Source organism: Cetorhinus maximus, chromosome 1, assembly GCF_964194155.1.
Source record: "Cetorhinus maximus chromosome 1, sCetMax3.hap1.1, whole genome shotgun sequence".
Classification (NCBI taxonomy): domain Eukaryota; kingdom Metazoa; phylum Chordata; class Chondrichthyes; order Lamniformes; family Cetorhinidae; genus Cetorhinus; species Cetorhinus maximus.
In genome coordinates this window covers 3,457,547-3,480,049 of record NC_135879.1, presented here as the reverse complement: position 1 = coordinate 3,480,049, position 22,503 = coordinate 3,457,547, and the positions used below count along the sequence as shown (strand labels likewise).

The window sequence follows — 22,503 nt, the reverse complement described above, 5'->3', positions numbered from 1 at the left end:
GTAGACCCACAGAGGGTCAGTACTGAGGGAGCACTGCACTGTTGGATGGTCAGTACTGTGGGGAGTGCCATACTGTTGGAGGTGCTGTCTTTTGAATGAAACTTTAAACCAAGGTCCTGTCTGCCCTCTCAGGTGGACATAAGAGGGCCAATATCACAGTTTTGAAGAAAAGCAGGGACATTCTCTTCGATGTCATGGCCAATATTTATCCCTCGACCGATATGACTAAAAAAAATAGGTTATCACATTGCTGTTTGTGGGAGCTTGCTGTGTGAAACGTGGCTGCTGTGTTTCCTACATTACAGCAATTATATACATTTCAAAAAGTACATAATTGGCTGTAAAGCGCTTTGAGACGTCCTGAGGTGCTATATAAATACAGATCTTTCTTTTTCATCCCTGACAATGGAGCAAACTCCTCACTCTCAGTGTCCAGCTCAGATTGAGGCTCCCATAACTTCAGCCAAAATTGAAATTTTGCAACACACAAATGTTATGTTGGGGCTAAGCCTGTAAAATAATGACTCTAATGTTCATAGGAACCCATCCTGCAGAGAGGTGAATTTTGAAACTTGATGTTACCAGCAACGTATGTGCCTCCCGGGCTGTGGGTGGCGCTGCTTGTGGAGGTCAGTGTGCAACCTCCCGAGCTGTGGGTGGCGCTGTATGTGGAGGTGAGTGTGCAGCCTCCCGAGCGGCCGGTGGCGCTGCGTGTGGAGGTCAGCGTGCAGTCTCCCGAGCTGCGGGAGCGCTGCATGTGGAGGTCAACGTGCAGCCTCCCGAGCGGCGGGTGGCGCTGTCTGTGGAGGTCCGCGTGCAGCCTCCCGGGCGGCGGGTGGCGCTGTGTGTGGAGGTCCGCGGCGGGGCGCCTGCTCTCAGTGTGAGTGCGGGGAGCGGCTGCTGACGGTGCGGCACCGGCGAGCGATTCGGGTCCGGGCTCTGATCCGGTCTCCATGGCCGTCAGCTCCAGGCTCGGGGTCTTCCTGAATCTGCGCGCCCTGTCCCGGGCTTACAGCCTGTTGGTGGCCGGAGGCCGGAGCCCCTGCTTCCCCTCAGTGTCAGCGAAGGAGCCGCAGGCCCGGAGCGGGGCCTCGGCCTCGGGTACAGTCCGGGCCGGGCTCCATCCCCGATACTCGCATCAGGTAAGAGGCTGCAAGCGGGAGGACCAAATAAACCCAGATAATTACACCAGGAAAACACACAGAGGCTCATCTCAATCCATATAAATAGCTTTTAAATTCATAAAAACAGCTTTTAAAATATATAAATAGCTTTTAAATTCATAAAAATAGCTTTTAAATTCATAAAAACAGTTTTTAAAATATATAAATGCATTTTGCATCCATATATTTATATATTCAATGTGTAGAATATGTTTACATTGTAAAATACTAATATATGCATATTAATAAGTAAAGTATTTACTAAACAGCCTCCTTTATGTATTGACTGTATTTAAGCTTTCTATATAATATATGTTCTTATTCCTGGAAAGTGTTGGCTCTATAACTGCAACCTGTATTTATATATAGAATTTAATGTTGTAAAACTATCAGAAAGCCCCTCACAGGAGTGAACATCAAAGAGCATTAAACACCGAGCCACATAAGGAGATATTAGGGCAGGTGGTCAAAAGTTTGGCCAGAGAGGTGGGTTTTAAGTCAGAGATGAACAAGAGGCCAGAAGTAGAGGAGTGCAGAGATCTCAAAGAGTTGTGGGGTCGAAGGAGATTACGGAGATGGGGGTGGTGGCGGTGAGGCCGTGGAGGGATTGGAAAACAAGATGAGAATTTTAAAATAGATGTGATGTCAGACCGGGAACCAATGCAGCAAGCACATGGGTGATGTGTTAGCAAATTAGTGTATTAATTCATGTCATTATAGAACAATGGCTGATTAATGAACCCAGCTAGCTATCTTTGTGTAAGTGCTGTGGAAGATCCTCTTCCTATCTGTCAAATTGTAGAAGCTTCTCCTGCTGACATGTTTGATCACATCTGGGTTATTCCAGGGGTGTACCTTTCATCTCCTCATTCCCCTCAGCAATATAGTCTGGAAGTGTGCACTCAACTTTTCTATGTAACTCTCAACTGTAATCTTTTGTCCTTATAGTTCATTGACAGTCCTTTTTATTTGCCCTTGGGATTTGATTTTTGCTTGCAAGATTTATTGCCCATTCCTAATTGCCCCTTAAGGTGGTGGTGAGCTGCCTTCTTGAACCACTGCAGTCCCTGTGGTGTAGGTACACCCACAGTGCTGTTAGGGAGGGAGTTCCTGGATTTTGACCCAGCGACAGTGAAGGAATGGCGATATATTTCCAAGTCAGGATGGTGAGTGACTTGGAGGGGAACTTGCAGGTGGTGGTGTTCCCATCTATCTGCTGCCCTTGCCCTTCTAGGTGGTAGTGATCGTGGGTTTGGAAAATGCTGTCAAAGGCACCTTGTAGATGGTACACACTGCTGCTACTGTGCTTCAGTGGTGGAGGGAGTGATTATTTGTGGATATGGTGCCAATCAAGTGGGCTGCTTTGTACTGGACAGTGTCAAGCTTCTTGAGTGTTGTTGGAGCTGCACTCATCCAGGCAAGAGGAGAGAATTCTGCCACACTCCTGACTTGTCTCCCTTAATTAAAATCCTGTGGATAAGTCATGACTTGTGAACCATAAGCCACAAACTCTTGCATGTATTCACCATTAACATCTCAGGCTTTCACTTCAAGTTAAGCCCCTACACATCACCAAGCTCAGGTTCCTCCCCCAAATCCAATCCCTTACCTAGAATGCCTTTATCTAACTCTGAAATTTAGTCTTGCTCTGCCCCTGATTTATTCCTCCCTCTCTCTCTTGTATTAAAATCCTAATCTACACCTTTAGCACCTCCAAGCTTTGCTTTTTTATCCTCTCACCTTCTGCTTTCATCCTTCCCATAAACCACAACTTGTTCAGAGTGCCTCATTTAATGAGTTTACTCGCACTATACTTCACACCCTGGTTACGCTGTCCTCTCGTGTCCAGTTCACCCTAACATTCTTGCCTTTGCCTTCACTTCCCTCCCTGATCTCACTCCCCCAACCTCTGAAATCTAACTCCACCCTTCAATATTTGTACACCAGCTTCCCGATCACCACTTGCTGCATCATCAACAACCAACCCTCCCACACGAAGACCTGACAGACTAAAACTTTACATTCAGTGTGGACTAAACCGAATCCACGATGACAAAATGTGAGAAATGATCTAAATCAAACTCCTTCCGATGAAGCTCATTCTTGTGCAGTTTGATTGTAAGTTTTTAAGACAGTACATTTGGAGAATAAGCTTCTCTCTCTCTCTCAGCATCGTTCTGGAAATTCTTTTATCCCGCAATCGCCTTCAACCTGTCAGACACCACCATGGCTGCTCATGGCTACCTGCATTATATTGCCCACTTCTGCCCCTACCTTATCTCTACACTGAACAACCACTTACACGCACTTCATTCCCCCGAGACTGGATTTCTCCAGAGTGCATTTGTCCACTCTCCTGTTGCCTATCTTTCTTAATCTCTAATTCCTGCATCGTTGTTCTGAAGTCCTGTTTTGCCATCACCATCATTATTGCTGATGCTCTCTGACTGACACTCCCTCCAAGATTGAACTTAAAAATCCTCCTCCTCAACTGCAAATCCCGCTGTAACCTTGTCCCCACACCTCCATCACCTTTACATGGCCTTTAGTCCCTCTGACTCCTTTGTCATCTGCTTCCCCTTAGTGTTTTTCCAGCAAGTACGATTTATTCTTTACAAGGCTGTTCATGGTAAGCTCTGCTCTTTCGTTTGCGTTAATTTGATAGGTTTTAAAAACAAAATGACCGTGATGTATGAGAGAGCAGGTCACAGTTTTCAATCCACAGATAAGTGCCCTGTAAATCAAAAATGGGCAAAGTTTGGATGAAATCTGGGACAGCTCACAGTTTTTGTAACTGTGGCTGGTCAATGGCCTGATATACATTAGGCATTGGGTGTCTGTTGCCAGTTTGCGGAGTTTGTAGCCAGTCACCGTACTTTATTCCTTGTTTGTGTTTTTTTTTTTCAATCTCACGCAGGACACATTCCAACCTTTCCAAGAGGAGGATTATCCCCCGCTTCCTGACTATGTCCCAGCTCCAGTAGAAATGGAGAGCAATGTGTTTGTAGTGAGGGCTCGGGGCCTGCCGTGGTCCAGCTCTGCGGAAGATGTGCTGGGGTTTTTCTCAGGTAAAATATTCACTAAAATCTACATACGCTCGTTATTTACTTCCTCTCCCTCAAGGCTGGTGGCACCATGACAGCTGGTTTATGAAGAGTTGTTTTTTTATGCCATACACTTTGTGTGGCAATGTTTTGCTGAGGAGTGTGAACATCTCTGTGCTCGCTGACCTAAATGGGTTCCTGGTCCAACAATGTTAACGTTCTTATCCTCACACACTAATAACCTTACCCCTCCCTGTCTCTGAAACCTTCTCCAGCTCTATAACCAACCTTCCCTCCAAGTTCCTGGGGATTACATGGGCAATTTGTTGTGCGTGGCCCTTTTAAGGTTCTTTTGCGACTGGGCATAATTTAGTGGAGCTGACCTGTGTGTGGTTTACTATTCAGTGTGCTCCATGGCCGTGTAGCTTAGAGGGGACATTTCCTACAACAGTCTGAGATCCTGCGCTCTTCCAGCTTTGTATTTTTGAGCATTCTCCACTTGGTTCATGCAACACTTGGTGGTGGTATCTTCAGTTGCCAAGGCATCCAGCTCAGGGATTCATTCCTGAAGAAAGCCCTTCTCGTCTTTATAGATACCCCCTTATGTGGTTTGGTGTCACATTTTGTTTGATAATGTCACATAAGAAATAGGAGCAGGAGTAGGCCATTCGGCCCCGCAAGCCTGCCCCGCCTTTCAATAAGATCATGGCTGATCTGCCCCAGGCCTCAACTCCTCTTTCGTGCCAGCTCCTCATAGCCCTCAACTCCCCGATATTTCAAAAATCTATCTACCTCCTCTTTAAATACTCTCAGTGATCCAGACTCCACAACTCTCTGGGGTAGAGAATTCCCGACATTCACTAACATCTGAGAGAAGAAATTCCTTCGCATCCCAAGTTTTAAATGAGTGTCCCCTTATTCTGTAACTATGTCCCCTAGTTCGAGATTCCACTAGTGGAATGTGATAAATGCAAGTTGTTGTCATGAAGGCTTTCTGACAGTTCCAGCAATGTTTAGATGCTTATAAACTGGAATTTCCTGTCTCTCCCACTGTTAGCTTGGCAATTTGGAAAGTCCCAGGTATAATCATCAATCTTTGTGGAGTTAGTGGATCTGGAGCCTTCTGTTGCTCTCTGCCCCCTTTGGCCACCACTCCAGATTGCTGCTTAGTGAGACATGCTGGAAATGCCTGTGAGTGGTTATCAGGTAGAGAACAAGTTCAGTGTTGACTGTGATGTCTCCCCCATCCTGTCTTCTACACACCCACGCCACAGTCAGATAAGTTCCTGACATTCACCAACAAGGTACATATGTGAATGATTGACAGTTGACACTCCAGTGAAGCACTGAGAGAATACTGCGCTGTGGAAGGTGCCGTTTTCCAGATCAGACATAAAACCGAGGCCCTGATGGCTCCCTCAGGTGGTTGTAAAAGATCCAGTGGGGCTATTTTGAAGAAGAACAGGAACGTCCCCCCCTCCACCACCACCTGGAAGTTCTCCTTGAAGTCACTCACTATCCTGACTTGGAAATATATCGCCATTCCTTCACTGTTGCTAGGTCAAAATCTCTAACAGCACTGTGGGTGTACCTACACCACAGGGGCTACAGCAGTTGAACAAGGCAGCTCACCACCACCATCCCAAGGGCAATTAGGGGTGGGCAATAAATGCTGGCCCAGCCAGTGATGCCTACATCCTGTGAATGGATAATAAAAAAGGATATCCTGGTTGATACTCATCCCTCAACCAACATCACAAAAACAGATTATTGGGTCATTATCACATTGTTATTGATGGAATCTTGCTGTGTGAAAATTGATTGTGTTTCCTTTTTTTTTAACAACAGTGGCTACACTTTAAAATTACTCTTTTGGCTGTAAAGCACTTTGAGACATCCCGAGGTTGTGAAAGGTGCTATAGAAATGAAGAATCTTTCATTCAGAGTGAATCGATGAGGGGAGAAAATGGATGCAAAAACAGAATTAAATTATAAAACTTCTGTAATATGGTGTTTGAAAACCATTTGCAAATACTTTGTTGTGGAGATCATGAGTGATTTTCCCAATTTACAGGGTGAACTCAAGGATGGGAATTTTTAAATTGAGTTTCTGGATCAGAAGTCGATGTGGATCAACAAGTCAAGGAGTGAGCGGTAGTTTTGAATGAGCTGAAGTTTATGCAGGATGCAGGAGAGAGCATTGCAATAGTCTAGAGGTATCAAACGCATGAATGAGGGTTTCAGCAGCAGATGAGCTGAGGCAGGGGCAGAATCAGTGATGTTACAGAGGTGGGAATAGAGACAGTTTTGCTGGATGGAGAGGATATGGGATGGGAAGCTCAAGTGGGGATCAAGTGATGACACCGAGACTTCAGACAATCTGGTTCAGCCTCAAACGGTGGCCCAGGATGGGAGATGAAGTCAGTGACTGGGGAACGGAGTTTGTGGCAGGGGCCAAAACCAATCGGTTTGGTAAGGGAAGTGCTCACCAGTCACAATACTTAATGGCAAACTCAATTAGATCCAGGTCTTGTCACTTGACTCTTTCACATTAATGTCTTCTGGTCATCAATGTGAATTTGCAAGTGACGTGCTAGCCATATTAAATATGAATTAGCTCTGTTCAATTAGATAGAATTATTAATTTTTGGTCTGGCAGACAGTTTCCTGTGCAGACTATTTTGAAGGCTGCGATGTATTGCTTCTAGTTTACTGCTGTTTACTGCGAATCAGTAATAATGAGCAAAATGTACATTCAGCAAACCAAACAAGTGTTAGGCAGACTGAGAACATTGTAAGGAGTGAATCTGCCAGACATTGCAGTAAGGCATCATGTAGATCCTGAGATTGAAGAATTTACAGCACACACAGGTCCTTCGGCCCCACTTGACTGTGCTGGTGTTTGCTGTGCTCCACACCAGCCTCTGCCCACACCCTCTTCTACGCTGGACCTCAATGCTAGGTCTCTTGGAGTGGGATCATGTTTTTCTTTATTATTTGTTCTTTTGTTTCTCTGAATAAGATTGCGGTGTTGCGGATGGTGTTAAAGGTGTGCACTTCCTGTGCAGCAGAGGTGGCAAGCCAAGTGGAGAAGCAATTATTGAACTCAAATCTGCAGACGACATGAAGAAGGCTCTGGAGAAGCACCGGAAGTACTTGGGGCAACGTTACATTGAAGGTAGATTGGAAATGAACCCCTGGATTACAGGGTTAGGGTTTATGAAGCCTGTTTTTCCCCTATAGAATCAGAGAGCACAGAAGAAGGCCATTCAGCCTATTGTGCTGCTTTGAAAGGTCTATCCAATTCATGCCTTCTGGCGCTTTACCCATAGCCCTGTAGAATTCTCCTTCTCCTGTATTTATCTGATTCCCTTTTGAAAGGGAAACGTTGAATCTTGTTTCCACCACTATTTCAGGCAGTGTATTTCAGATAATAACATGCTTTATAAAAAAAAATTCCTCATCTCCCTTTCTGGTTCTTTTGCCAATTAACCTAAATCTTTGACGTCATGTTACCTACTCACTGGCCCACAGGACCACAATCTAGTGTTTTCTGAAATGTTCAAGTCAGTTGTCCCCGGACAAACCTAGTGCAGTCTAAGGTTTTTATAAAATATTCAGAGATTCATCACTATTACAGTGAGCTCTGATTGTGTTGTGACAGGTACATGGCAAAGTTTCCATTCGTTAGCACTATACACAGTCATTTGCTGTAGCAATCCCAAGGGCCTGGGTGCTGTTGTGTGGTGCTCCATCTGCCTGGGGAATGGGAGGGAGAGGCTGGGTTTACAAGGCAACATCCTGAAGGCTCTGTGAAGAGAGCAAGAAATGGGAGCTGAAGTGCTTCTGTGATTGCTGACTTTTATAAATTGTCCCTGGCTATTGTGCTCCTGCCCTGTATACATGTTCAGAAGACCCTGTCCTGTGACACTTTGACACGCTCAGTGGGTAAAAAAATGTTTCTAAAAGTTTAATATTTAGCCGAGCTGTCAATTGAAATAAAACCTGAATTTGTTTTAGTAGCTGATGTAACCGGCAGATTTTGTAGGCTTATGTCTAAGTTGCTCTGAGATGCAAATTAAAAAGAAATCAGCATTAGCCGTGGCTGGAGGAAGCAGCCCCTAGGGATGATAATAGGTGACGTGTGGAGAAAAAGACTGGCAGAGACTTGCTGGGCTGCGTGGCCTGTTTTTGTTGTGTTGGCATTTTTACAGATCCCAGTAGAGTCACCAGCAGACACCTGGCTTTGGAACACAAAAGCAGTCTGCTCAGCAATAAAGGGCCAAACGTATATGATACGTTTAAAATATAAACAGAAAATGTTGGAAATACTCAGCAGACCAGGCAAACCTGTGGAGAGATGCCTACAGATGCTGCCTGATTTGTGGAGGATTCCTATTTATATTTCAGATTTCCAACATCTGCAGTATTTTGCCTTTGTACATGATATGCATACCCCATCGTGGTAATATATCGAATAGAGTGAGCTTCATGCCTGACTTGCATTTAAACATCATTAATCATTGGCCCCGTTGACATAACATCAGTGATTTTATATCATTACCCAGCCCCAGTGCAAGCATCATCATCTGAAATAAATTATCTTTAAAGTAGTTCAGCCTCTGAGATATTACTAAGTATATTAATTCTCAAGTAAGTTCAAGCTTCTGTTTGGATAGTAACCAAACCAGAAAAACTCAGAAATCTTCCAATGAACATTTCTGCCAGTGTCTTTGATGCTTAGGCAACATCAGTGTATGTTACTGGTTCACATTCCCAACAAATGGCAGCTTATCACATCAACTATGAAATGGTGTGCACCATGGTATTATCTGCAATAAAAGTAAGTATTTCCAAATCACTAAAGTTAGTGCAGGTAAAGCATTGCTTTAACACTTTTACCTTCGCTATTTTATTTTGCCTTCCTTTCGGTTACCCTTTTTTGCAAGGGAATTAAACTCACTTAAACCTTGAAGCACAGCTGTATTTCAGTGGGAATTTCAATTTTAAACCCCTAACATGCCACAGAATGTGTGTGAGCAGGAGTGAAGCTCTGCGCTGGTGATATTTCATCTGAATGTGGGAAATAATGGCAAACATCATTTTTTTCCAAACTCTTGGCTTTGTTTTAGTAACACCTGCAGGTTTTGTTACTGTAATGTCATACTGTTCTCTGTAGATTTTAATTGCTCCACCATTGGCAGCTTTTCCTTCTGCCATCTAGCCCCCTAAACTCTGGAATTCCCTCCCTCAACCTCTCCGCCTCTCTCACCCCCTTTAAGTCACTTCTTAAAACCTAGCTCTTTGACCAAGGTCACCTATCGCTAATCTCCTTATGTGGCCCAGTATCAAATTTATGCCCCTGTGAAGCACCTCGGGATCCTTTACTACTTTGCTATAGAAATGCTCCAAGTTGTTGTCTTAACGCATTATAATTAGTTAGAGCAAAAGCACAAGAGCCTGTGATTCCTCACCCTTGGCTCCTCCTGAGTTCCTTATCTCGGCTGTGTGGCTGTTGGGGAAGGGCTGATCAGATTCATCTCTCTATTGTTCCCCTTGTAGACAACCCTGGAGCAGAGTGCAAGGAGCACATTACTTATTTCCGGGGTGGAGTAGGGAAAAACAAAATACAAAAGGGAGAAATGCTGAGAGGAAACGTAATGCTTACAGATTGGAGAAAAGCATTTCTGGTTTTTTATTAAGTGTAATTCCCACGCGGGAAAGTTAAATAATCAGACTTTTTTTCTCAATTGCCTTAGTGTTCGAACTAAGCAACAATGACGTGAACACCCTTCTGAAACGTCTCCACTCTAGTGAAAAGGAACTAACTGATGGATGTGTTGTACGCCTGAGAGGACTGCCATTCAGCTGCACCACAGAGGACGTTGCTCATTTCTTTGCTGGTTCGTTGACATTTTCTACATGTTGTTGTCAGTTCTTGGCCTGTTTTCATTCTTCATGTTCAGTGCCCTTTGTGGACCCCTCAGTCATGGAATGACGCAGCACAGGAGGCCATTCAGCACCTCGTGCCTTTGCCAGCTCTTTGAAGGAGCCATCCAGTTAGCCCTGGTACTCTTTCCCCATCACCCTGCAGATTGCTTCTTTCACTAATATTTATCCAGTTCCCCTTTTGAAAGTTACTGTTGAATCAATTTCTATTGTGTTTTATGCCATGGCATTCCAGACCATAACAACTGTTGTTGGTTTTTGCTTTTGAAGTAGAATTGTTCTGATTGCTGCACCTTGGTCATTGTGAAGTGATGTGATTCAGGGTGTTCTGGCCTTTTATCCCTACATTAGTTATTTTAAACAAAAATAAAAATACCTGGAAAAACTCAGCAGGTCTGGCAGCATCTGCAGAGAGGAACACAGTTAATGTTTTGAGTCTGTATGACTCTTCTCTTAGTTATTTTAATATGTACTTGTTTAAATTAAAAGTGCATTCTTTATTTTTTTTAATTCCTCACACCTATTGTTTGGAAACCTCTTCATCTCTTGTCTGTGAAAAGAGAGTTGAAAGAGGGGGCGGGGGGGGGGGGGGGGTTGAAGCTTTTTAATGAATATCCTTACCTAGATCAGAGACGAGAATGAGGGGAGTTATTCTGTTTAAGTAAAAAGATTGAGAGGACTGCAGCAATTCGATTCCATTTTCGTATATGAAGACCAGTTCATTGAAATAAGTAAATTGTATCTGCTGACCTATATTTTTTCACCTGGCTCTAAATAAAACAGCTGAACAATTTGTATCGAGCCTCAGCTCACCAAGTATTCCCTTGGCGTGCCTTTGGAAAGATTGAAGAAAGATGTAGTTATTGTCTTGTAAACTGTACATTTATTGTGCTATATACAGGGAACCTGATTAACTTTCTGTACATCCAGCTCAATTAATGTGGTGCTTATCACATACTGATGGATGTTTTTCTAATTATAGCACCTGGCGGTGCTATCAACCAATCTCAATTGCGCATATTAAAAGTTAGGTACAGATTAAAGCACCCTCTCCGATTGCCAAAATTACAATCGGCTCAGTCACCACAGTACAGGCCCTCTAGCACACCTTTGAGAAGCAGCCACATTCACGAGCACTGAGAGTATGTGCTTCAGGAACCCAGTGCTAACTTAGCGGAATTATAGACAGTTGTGCGTTGTGGGCTGTGTTCCCACTAGGAACTGGCTTGAGTGTGTCCAGATTCACTTTGCTTGCAGGTAACAGAGGGACGAGATCTTCAAACTCTTGGTATGAGCAGGTTCCAGAGGCGAAAGGAGGTTGTTGTAGCCTTACGGTTTTTGTCACTGTGTTGTGTACTAGTTATATTGAAGGACGGTTTCTTTTCTGAATATCATTAATCGCAGGGCTGGAGATTGTAGAAGACAGTGTAACGATAACAAGAGATTACCGTGGCAGGAATACTGGGGATGCTTTTGTCCAGTTTGCGTCTCAGGAAATCGCAGAGCAAGCCCTGACTAAAGACCGACAAATGATGGGGTCCAGGTACGTGTTTGCTTAAAAATGAAAGAATGAAGCTGCATTTTGGATAGAATCGCCTCCTATTCTCAGGATATTATAAAGTATTTCACAAACAACAAATTAATCTTTTTTTGAAGTGCTGGAGACAAACAGTGCAGCTGGTTTGTCCCTTTTATTCTTTGACGGGTGTGGGCATCGCTGGCAAGGTCAGCATTTACATAGGCACATATGAATTAGGAGCAGGAGGAGGCCACTTGGCCCCTCAAGCCTGCTCTGCCACTCAGTAAGATCATGGCTGCTCTGATTTTAACCTCATTCCAGCCTACCTCACCCCTAATTGCCCTTGAACTGAGTGGCTTGCTAGGCCATTTCAGGGGGTAGTTTTGCTGTGGGTCTGGAGTCACATGCAGACCAGACCAGGTAAGGACAGCAGATTTCCTTCCCTAAAGGACATTTTTATTTAAATCGGGGTCAGCGTGAACGCAGTCCCCCACTACCACAGATTTTGCAGTCGAGTATCTCGTATTTGGGGACATCGCATTTGTCAGCACACCCAGAGTGCAATGGGATAACCTCATCCTGGAAGCACAACCTTCACGATCATTGTCCAGTGAAACAGATGGGTTTTTATGACAATCGATTATAGTTTCACGGTCACAGTTACTGAGACTAGCTGTGAGCAGCAAGGTCCCACAGACAACAAATTAATTGAGAGTAAAAATTAATTATTGGTTTGACACCTGCTAGTTCCTGACTTAATTGGTGACGATAAAGGCTGTGTTGCCTCCCTGCAGAGGAAAGGCAAAGTCCTAAGGAGGATTTGTGCCTGGGTTCTATCCTGTGTCTACTGGCAGTTAGCTAAGCAATGTTGATGGGAGCATACTGGACACCTCTACCCCATCAGCACTAGATGACCTGAAATAAAAACAAAAAGTGCTGAAGAACACTCTGGATCACGTTGGAGAGAGAGGGAAACAGAATGAAATGTTTCAGGTTGCTGAGCTATCATCAGAACTGGAAGGTACTGGAGGGCGAGGTAAAAGAGACAAACGGAAATCCCTCAGAACGCCTTCAATGTGGGGAGTCCCTGGAAGAGAGGTGAGGGTGAATCAAACGTGAAAATACTGCCGATGTTGGAAGTCTGTAATATAAGAGAAAGAATGGAAATACACAGCAGGATCTGAAGTCGCCTTAGAAAACTGTATCAAAAATAGCCTTTTCTCTTTTTCCACTGGTACCCTGAGCAAAGTTGGAACTTCATGGTTTAAAGAATTTTAGGCCAATAACCATCCTGTAGTTTCTTGTCTCAATTCCTGGCAAGCACATGACAGAAAATTGCTGGTAAGTGAACAGATGTCTTTTTAGCATTTTAGGAGAAACAGTTTCAACTTTACTGGGTTGTCAGAACTGAGGCTTTTCACTGTCTTATCAACATGAGTTGATCAAATGAAAAAGTAAGAAAGAATTTGTAACTAAATTGTGCCTTTCGTGTTCAAATTGCTTTATGGCCAGTGAGTTGGTTACCCCTGAAATGTGGTCACTCTTGTTCTGTAGACAAGCAGGGAAGCCAATTTCAGAATTATATGTAATTCTACATAAACCCTTAAATTGAGTTCTGCTCTCTCTCTCTGTGGAGAGGTTTTTCTTGCCCTTTGTTCTAAATCTTACATCTAATATATCTCTGGCTCCTTGTCCTTGATCTCTTAATTACTGAAAACAGCCTGCTTCTATCTCCCATGTCCCATCCTTTTGTATTTCTAAATATTTCTCCCATATCACCTAGTAACTGCGGTTGCTCTAGCAACAAATGGGCCAGTTTTTAAGTCTATCCTTATATTTGTAATTCCTCATACAAGGCAGCGTTCTTGTGAATCAGTGTTGTAGTCTCTCTCGAGCCTCTATCCTTCCTATAGTGTGGGCCCAATACTGCAAACAGTGCTCTCACTGATCTCATTGAAGTTTCACATAGGCCCATCAATACCTCTCATGTTCTATATGTCTAGAAATAAGAATTAAGAATTTTATCAACTTTTTAAACAACCTTGTCAACCTGTGGTGCTGCCTTTAATGTCCTGTAAGTCTCCAAATTCCTCTGCTGTCCCACAGCACCTACCCTACTTCTGTTCAGAGTGTGCAGCAGAAGTGTCGAGGATGAATAGACAGAAGGTTAATTTACCAGTAAGGGTAACGTCAAAAAAAAGAACTACGATAAGAAGCGATGACGGCAGAGAACCACATTACAAAGAAAGCATCATTTTAATGTTCTGTAAGCACCACTGATTCTGAATCATCTCCCATGCTGTGTTTCTGTTTTTGATTTAGGTACATTGAAATATTCCGGAGCACCAAGAATGATCTCCGTTTGTACATCAGCCCCTCAAAGAAGCTGCCTCGATGTCCCACAGCACGGGAAATTGTAACAGATGATGAAAGCTGTACCGTAGCTAATAGTAACAGTAATAACGGGGTTATAGAAGAGAGAGTCCAGAATGGTAAGAGATGTTGATAAGCTGACTGGAAAAATACAATACGCTACAACAATTGTGAGCCAATCATTCAGGTTCTAAAAATCTCCTCAACTTGCATCCTTGTCAGCTGAGCTGTGGGATTGGATTTCATCCTTGACATCCCCCTCCTCCCCCTATCCCATTATCTGTTAATCATAATATTTTAAACAACAAGAAAAGTTTATCATCTATTATTGATCCTTCAGGTCAGTGAAGATGTGGAAAGTCAGTGTCATATGCAGTGGTGTTGGCACACATTAACTAATGGTGGTTTGTTTGAACAAGAAAATATCAGGAAAGTCTGGGCCCTTATTCTGTTACAATTGAATTTTGTTTATGTTTTATGTTGGGCAGGGGTATTAAAGGATACGAGACCAAGACGGGATGTGTAATTAAGACACAGATCAGCCATGGTCTAGTTGACAGGTGGAACAGGCTGGAGGGGCTGAATAGCCCACTCCTGTTAGACTGTAATACTGTATGATGACTTTCCCATATTCCTTAATGTTGAAAAATCTGCCGATCTCTCTCTTGAATATATTCAACGACTGAGCAGCCACAGGCTCTCTCTGGGGTAGAGAATTCTAAAAGTTCACAACCTTCCAAAGAAATCTCTCCTCATCTCAATCCAGTGGCTGACATCTTACCCTGAGATTGTGATCGCTAGTTTTAGATTCTGCAGCCAGGAGAAACATCCTCCCAGCATCTTCTGTCAAGACCCTAAAGAATTTTCTATATTTTGTCACGACTCACTGGGGATAGTGCGCTGTAATATCAAACCCCGCTGCTCCCCGAGCTGTGACCAAGTTTAATCAGACCCACCAAATTGCCCCAATTTTACCCAACTGTAATTTAATTGAACTTAGATTAACAGGAAATGAGCACAAGGTTTGTAAACTTAACAAATAGATAACTGTTTATTAAACAAATTGTTTTTAACCAATAACAAAAGAAAGAAATATGAACACTATAACTCTTAACTCTATACCTTGCTCTACCCCTTTTTAACCCCTATACACAAACACACACACACAACAAGGATTTTAAAGTGAGGAAAAAAAACAGTTTGATAGCACCAATCCGGAGTACGGGGTTAGGTGAGTTGATTTTGCTTGAAGTCTTCCAAGTTCCTTGCAGACCTGTACTGCTGACACGAGGTGATGTCTCAGCACTTCCAGCCTGTAGTTTACTAGTTGAAAACCTGCTTTTCACATCTCTACTAGTGATTTCTCAAAAAACAGGATACGGAGATGTGAGGGGTAGCCAGCTAATTACTATGGCAGAATTATTGGAGCTTTGCCAAAAACACTGGAGGCAGAGAGAGAGAGGTTTTTAGGTCTTTCCACTTGGCAGGTTGGGATCCTTCTGCTGGCCACTGCTATCAAAAACCCTGGTCAGCGGCCAATCAAACGCCGTTGCTAGGCAGCTCTCTCTTAAACATGTCTTTTCCGGCGCCATCATCGAACCTTGCACACATTGTTCTGAGGAGTAGCCACATTGTAGATTTTCTCTTCCTGCTTCAGAGAATTTTTTTTTTAAATTGCAGCCACTGTAGCTTTTTAAAGCCACGGTCCAATAAATAAAAATACAGGTTCTTTACAATTTCAATGAGATAACTTTCATTCTTCTAAATTCTAGGGAATATAGGCCGAGTCTTTTCAATTTCTACTCATAGAACAATCCCCTCATCGCAGGAATCAGTCTAGTGAAACTTGTCGCACCCCCTCTGAGGCGAGTATATCCTACCTTAGGTAAGGAAACCAAAGTGCTCCAGGTGTTGTCATACTAAGGCCCTATACAATTGCATAAGACTTCCTTACTCTTTTAGCCCAATCACTTTGGAATGAAGGCTATCATAGCATTTGCTTACATACTGCCCCAGCTCCTACCTCTGGCATGCTGCATATGAATCTGGCCCCCTTATCGCAGGAAAGATATACTGGCATCGGAGGCAGTCCAGAGAAGGTTCACTAGGTTGATCCCGGGTATGGACAGATTTTCTTATGAGGAGGGGTTGAGTAGGTTGGGCCTGTACTCATTGGAGTTTAGAAGAATGAGAGGCGACCTTATTGAAACACATAAGATTCTTAGGGCGCTTGACAGGGTAGATGCTGAGAGGTTGTTTCCCCTTGTGGGAGAGTCTAGGACCAGAGGGCGTAATCTCAGAGTAATGGTTCGCCCATTTAAAACAGAGATGAGGAGGAATTTTTTCTCCCAGAGGGCAGTGAATCTGTGGAATTCTTTACCGCAGAGGGCTGTAGAGGCTGGGTCATTAAGTATATTCAAGGCTGAGATAGACAGGTTTTTAATCAGTAAGGGAATCAAAGATTATGGGGAAAAGGCAGGAATGTGGAATTGAGGCTCATCAGCTGAGCCATGATCTCATTGAATGGTGGAGCAGACTTGTTGGGCCGAATGGCCTACATCTGCTGCACATTATGTCCTTATTTGACGGGTAGCTTGGCGTGTGTAACCAGCTACATTTGTAAGATGTTTACATTTTAATGTTAATGCTTAATTGGTATTTTTTTTTGAAACAATTGTGATTTCTTTTTAATAGTGCAGCTATCTACAAATGACTTGGTATCTAATCACTGTGTTCAAAGATCTGAAGTGCATAATGTTCATATGAGGGGCCTCCCATTTCGTGTTACTGGACAGGATGTTGTGAAAGTAAGTGTCTTGTTCATTAAAAAGAAATGATATATTTGTAACGCTCTGCCACACACTTCCAATCTATTGCGAGCAATGTATATTCATATGTAGACCTGCATCATGACAACATTTGTCTCAGTTTAATGTAGTAAACTGAGTGATACAGTGCCCCATCACTCACACCATCTCTGCCTATCTGGGATAGCTGCCTGTATTGTGTGAATGATTCTAATAGATTGCTATCAGTACAAGTGTCATATTAAGCGTGCTGGCTATTTTAGGCAGTTTGGCACGTTCACACCTTGCGATTATCTGTTGTTAAGCCCAAATCCCACCTGTCCACCCCTGCCTAATGGCCTCTAGAACTGCTGCCACTGCTGTGAGCTATCTGGACACCATCTGGCCCTGATTGGTTACACGCACGTTCTAAGTTTTAAAACTTAACTCTTCGCCCACCCGCCCAAGCTAGGCATCCCTAGTGCCCAGAGTTGAACCAGCACAGTGATGTGGGTGAGCGTAATTATACTCACTGATAATCAAAGCAGCAAGAAATGGGCAGCGGAAAGCAAAGTGACCCCCAGCCATGTTGCTCTAGGTAATGACCCTCAGTACTGCACTGGGAGTATCAGCCTGGATATTACGCTCAAATCTCTGGAGTGAGATTTGAACCCACAACCTTCTGACTCAGGCATGAGAGTGTTACCAGGTGAGAGACAGCTGATTCCTAATAAGATTGGGAACACCAAATGAGGTGTTTATTTTATTCATTTTATTCTTATATGGTTGATTTGAGTGATAATAGTGTATCATTAATGAGGCAATGTGTTATGCTTCAGAAACAGGAACAACTTATATTTGCATATCACCTTTAACGTAATGAAATGTCCCAAGTTGCTTCACAGGAACATTATAGAACAAAATATGACACTCAGCCACATAAAGCGATATTAGGCCAGATGACCAAACCTAGGTAAAAGAGGTAAGTTTTTAAGGAGGAAAGTGAGATAGAGAGGTGGAGAGGCGTAGGAAGGGTATTCCAGAGCTTAGGGCCTAGGCAACTGAAGGCCTGGCCACCAGTGGTGGTGTGATTAAAATTGGGGGTGTTCAGGGTGCCAGATTTAGAGGGGCGCAAATATATTGGAGGGTTGTGGGGCTGGAGGAGGTGATAGTGATAGGGTGGGGCAAGATGAGACCATGGATACAATTTGAAAACAAGGGTGAGAATTTTAAAGTCAAGACTTTGCTTGACCTGGGAGCCAACGCAGGTCAGTGAGCACAGGGGTGATAGGCAAACAGGATTTGGCGCGAGTTAAGACATGGGCAAGTTTGGATGACCTCGAGTTTTAAGAAGGATAGAATGTGGCAGACCAGCCAAGAGGTAACAAAGGCATGGATGAGGGTTTTGGTAACAGTTACTGCAGTGAAATAAATGACAGAGGGTGAGATTGAACACACTATGTGAGGCTGATGACTCTCCTACAGGATTAGGGAACTGCAGCCAGAGAGGCTGTGAAAGTGTAAATTTTTTTGTATATATGTATGTTTTTTAGCGTGCTATAAACTGAAAGGCACCTTTTTGGTTTTGTGTGGGAGTGTTACTTTAAGAAGCCTCTTTGGAGATGTTACTGTGAAACTGTGTTTCTCTTCTAGTTCTTCCAGCCACTGAGGCCAGTGAGGATTATTGTGGAATATGGCCCGGATGGAAATGCTACAGGAGAAGCAGACGTACATTTTGCTACACATGATGATGCTGTTGCTGCCATGACAAAAGATAAATCACACATGCGTAAGCACATTATTCATTTTTGCACACCTTATAATGCAGTGCTACAGGGGTAAAACAACTTATTGATTGTGTACTCTTTCATAACAGATCTCATGATACTGATGTTAAGTAAAACCCACAATATAGCATTGTACAGCACAGGAGGAGGCCATTTGGCTCATTGTGCTTGTGCCATCAGTTTGAAAGAGTTATTCAATTCCTCATAGACCTGCCGAGTTTTCCAGTACAAGTATTTATCCAATTTCCTTTTGATAGTTACTATTGAATCAACTTCTAGCACCCTTCAGGCAGTGCATTCCAAATCCCAACAACCCGTTGCCTAAAAAGATTCTCCTCACCCCCCCCAGCCGCTTCTTTTGGCAATTACCTTAAATCTGTGTCCACTGGTTACCGATCCTCTTGTCACTGGATGCAGTTTCTCCTTCTCGACGCTGTTAAATTCCCATGAATTCCACACTGGATTTATTGGTGACTACCTTCTCCTTACAGCCTCTAGTTCTGGTCTCAATTGAGAACTGACCTGATTTCCTCTCACAAGTGAGCGGTGAATCACATGGGAACTTGTACCTCGATAATCAGCACTACTGGGTGACCAACCTTTGAAATTTCCAATAGAGTCTATGACTAAAGCACGTTACTCCCAATATAGATTTCACTCTTCCTTGAGTCTCATTTTACAATAGGATTTTATCACATTCTTTCACTGAAACATCTTGTAAAAATAGGATTTCTTTTTACATTGTAAATATTTTTAAAAGTATGTTTTTTAAAAAAAAGCTTAGATTCTTGTAACAAAAGGCAAGTTATTTTCATTTTGTAGTGCATGAATGTTTCCGCATGCACTGCATTGTGCACAGTTCTGGGTGCCACATTATAGGAAGGATGTTCCTATTGGAGAGAGTGCAGAAGAGGTTTAGAAGAATGGTTCCAGGGATGAAAAGCTTGAGTTATGAAGATAGATTGGAGAGGTTGGGACTGTTCCCCTTGGAGAGAAGAAGGCTAAGAAGAGATTTGATAGCGATGTTCAAAATCATGAGGGAGCTGAACAGAGTAGATAGGGAGAAGCTGTTCCTGCTCACAAAAATGATCAAGAACGAGAGGGCACAGATTTAAAGTGATTTGCAAAAGAAGCAGATGTGACGTGGGAAAAAAAACTTTTTCACACAGAGAGTGGCTTGGGCCTGGAATGCACTGCCTGGAAGTGTGGTGGAGGCAGGTTCAATCGAGGCATTCAAGAGGGCATTAGAATTATTTGAATAGAAACAATGTGCAGGAGTACGGGGAAAAGGCAGGGCAATGGCACTAGGTTTTAATGCTCATTTGGAGATCCGGTGCAGACAATGTGTCAGAATGGCCTCCTTCTGTGCTGTTAAAATTCTGTGATTCCGTGAATATGGCAGCTCAGCTATTTGCTTGCAATTCAAGCCATGGATAGCCCAATGAGGAAATGTCTCTTTGGTCCTTTGCATCTACCTTGCTATTAAAAGGCCAAATTATGAACATATGAAGAGGAGCAGGCCAATCAGCTCCCTTTGGCACAATCTTAGCAAACTGTATCCTAACTCCATCCACCTAGCTTGGCCCTATATCCCTCTATACCCTTTGTACAGCAGAAATCTATCAAATCTCAGATTCAATATGATTAATCAAGCTAGTGCCCACTGCTTTTTGTGGGAGAGAATTCCACATCTGCCACCTTTTGGTTTTGGGATTAACACCCGACGTGACAACCGGGGTAATCAGGTAAAGGTTAAGACTTAAGTTGTCTTAGTTAGCTTTCAAATCGCTAGTATGTAAAGTAATTCCAGGGACCCATCGCCGAGTTAATACCTAACTTCTCACCTGAATGGCCTGGCTCTGATTGTGTCACCTGAAAGGTTTTGATAAGAAAAGTAGAGTAAACCCCTGATTATTTTCTGTTCATTATTTTATAAATTTTGTGTGGTGGAAACCGAAAACAGCCTTTTTCACCATCTGGTTGTTTTCTGGGTGGAAATGTGATATGTCTTGGAGGGGTCAGAATTTCATCCTTTTAATCATCAGTCGCAGTTAAATTTGAGTACGCTTTGCATACTTTGGGCATGTCAGACACCGATGAGATGCAAAACATTCAGCCATAGTGCTCAATACCACGGCTGCTAACTCCTGATTTTCTTTGCTGCAGAACACCGTTACATAGAGCTTTACCTGAATTCTTCGTGTGCTGGGATTAACACCGGACATAATGACCAGGGAAATCAACTAAAGGGTAAAGTCTCAGTTATCTTCGTAAGCTGTCAAACTGCTGGTATATCAAGAAATTCCAGAGACCCATCACCGAGTTAATATCCCTGAAGTTCAGATGAATGCTTCAGTGTAGTGTAGGATTTATATCTTTATTTGTGAGAACATGTTCTGCTGTCAGTTACTTTTGTTTGGTTTTCGTTAGGAGGAGGTCGGTGTGGGGAAACGTTGCCTCTAGGGTGGATAGCCATGCAGCAATGGAGAATGTGCTGTGCGGGAGACAAACAGCCTGCGTATGAGCAGCAGTCCTTTTAAGATGCACTGCCACGTGGCAATCATAAAGGGACAACATAGTGCAAAGAATGGGCAGTGCATAGCGACAGGAAATTAGAGGGAACATCAGCAAGATCACTGGCATGAACCTGGGCTGAATGGGCCGTTTCTGTGCTGTAAATATAATGTAATCTGTCTAACGGATTGAAAACGCACAAACTTTATTCAAAGTCTGGGACAGCAAGACTGGAAAATTCATTTTTCTTGTTTCGTGTATTTTTTTTATGTACACAAAATCAGCAGCCTCTGAGAGATCGGAGGTTATTAAACCTATTATTACCTGGGGGTTGAGAGCAGCATTGCGTCCTCAATCGTCGTGTCATTTCGCAGCTGTTAACTTGAGTCAGAAACGCCCACCAAATCCGCTCATTATATACCAAAACTTGTCTGTTAAATAGTTAATTAACTCAGCAAATCTTTTTTCCCCCAGGTTCTGAAGCAAGTTAAATAGCCACTGCTTCCAGAGTGTCACTTGCCTTGGAAATGAAACTTTCTGATTAAGCAGATTAGCCAAACACTAGGAAAACTAATCAAGAGAAAGTGGCACAGGAGCTCTCACTGCCGCATCAAAACCTGAGACGGCCATTGTGGCGGACCCACTGACCGATGAATTGCATTGATATCAATAGCGGTATGCAGGGAGAATTGAGCTTTTTTTTTTGCTGCCCTAATGTAGCCTGTATTCGGAGTTATGCGTCTTGTAACACGTTTTAATGTTACATTACCAGATAAAAAAATAAATGCAGGTATTTTAACAAGTTACATGCTTAAAATCTTGAGTGCATGACTATATTGTGTGACTAGCAGCAATGTAAAATAACTCGGATGAAACTGTTAACTTCTATATCCATATTATTGTGAACTAACACTTTTTAATGTATTGAAATGTTCGTTGGACAGACTCGAGGGCTTATTACGGCCTTAATCTCTTCCTCATTTGGTTAGAAAAGGAACAATGGATTGGATGTGATTCCCTGTGAAATACCTTGTTTTTTTTTTTGAGTAACTGCAAGGTGTGCAGTGCACTGACTGAAAAAAGTCCCTGCCGGTGATCGGTTAGTCTTTCAAAATCAATTAACTAACAGAAAAAGGAATTAAGTTTGTAAACTCAATAAAATGTTCACTGCGTTTGCATTTAAAAAACACAAACAGTATGTTCCAAGTTGGTCCTCTGGTTATGAAATGGTTTTCTTAACGGTTATTAGTCTTCAGCCTGGGAGAGAGAGCGCCATCATATTGGACTCTATTGGCTGACTCTGTTGAGAGAAGCTACACGCTTGTCACAAACTACAATCAGAACCATCGCCCCTTGATGTTCAATGGC

General features: G+C 43.0%; 1 protein-coding gene and 1 non-coding gene across 2 annotated transcripts; one reads left to right on the top strand and one right to left on the bottom strand.

The window, feature by feature from the left end:
* The first annotated feature begins 865 nt into the window (after positions 1-865).
* Positions 866-21,941, top strand: LOC144696430 (G-rich sequence factor 1-like). Its single transcript, XM_078567748.1, has 10 exons — positions 866-1,142; positions 4,081-4,231; positions 7,230-7,385; positions 9,967-10,110; positions 11,561-11,699; positions 13,998-14,167; positions 16,743-16,855; positions 18,488-18,623; positions 20,788-20,871; positions 21,610-21,941. Exons 1-10 carry the CDS (start codon positions 954-956, stop codon positions 21,624-21,626), a joined length of 1,299 nt encoding a protein of 432 aa, XP_078423874.1. The 5' UTR covers positions 866-953; the 3' UTR covers positions 21,627-21,941.
* On the bottom strand, positions 12,141-12,302 carry LOC144689004 (U1 spliceosomal RNA). Its single transcript, XR_013578536.1, has one exon. It is a non-coding gene; the product is annotated as a U1 spliceosomal RNA (small nuclear RNA).
* Positions 21,942-22,503: the final 562 nt, after the last annotated feature.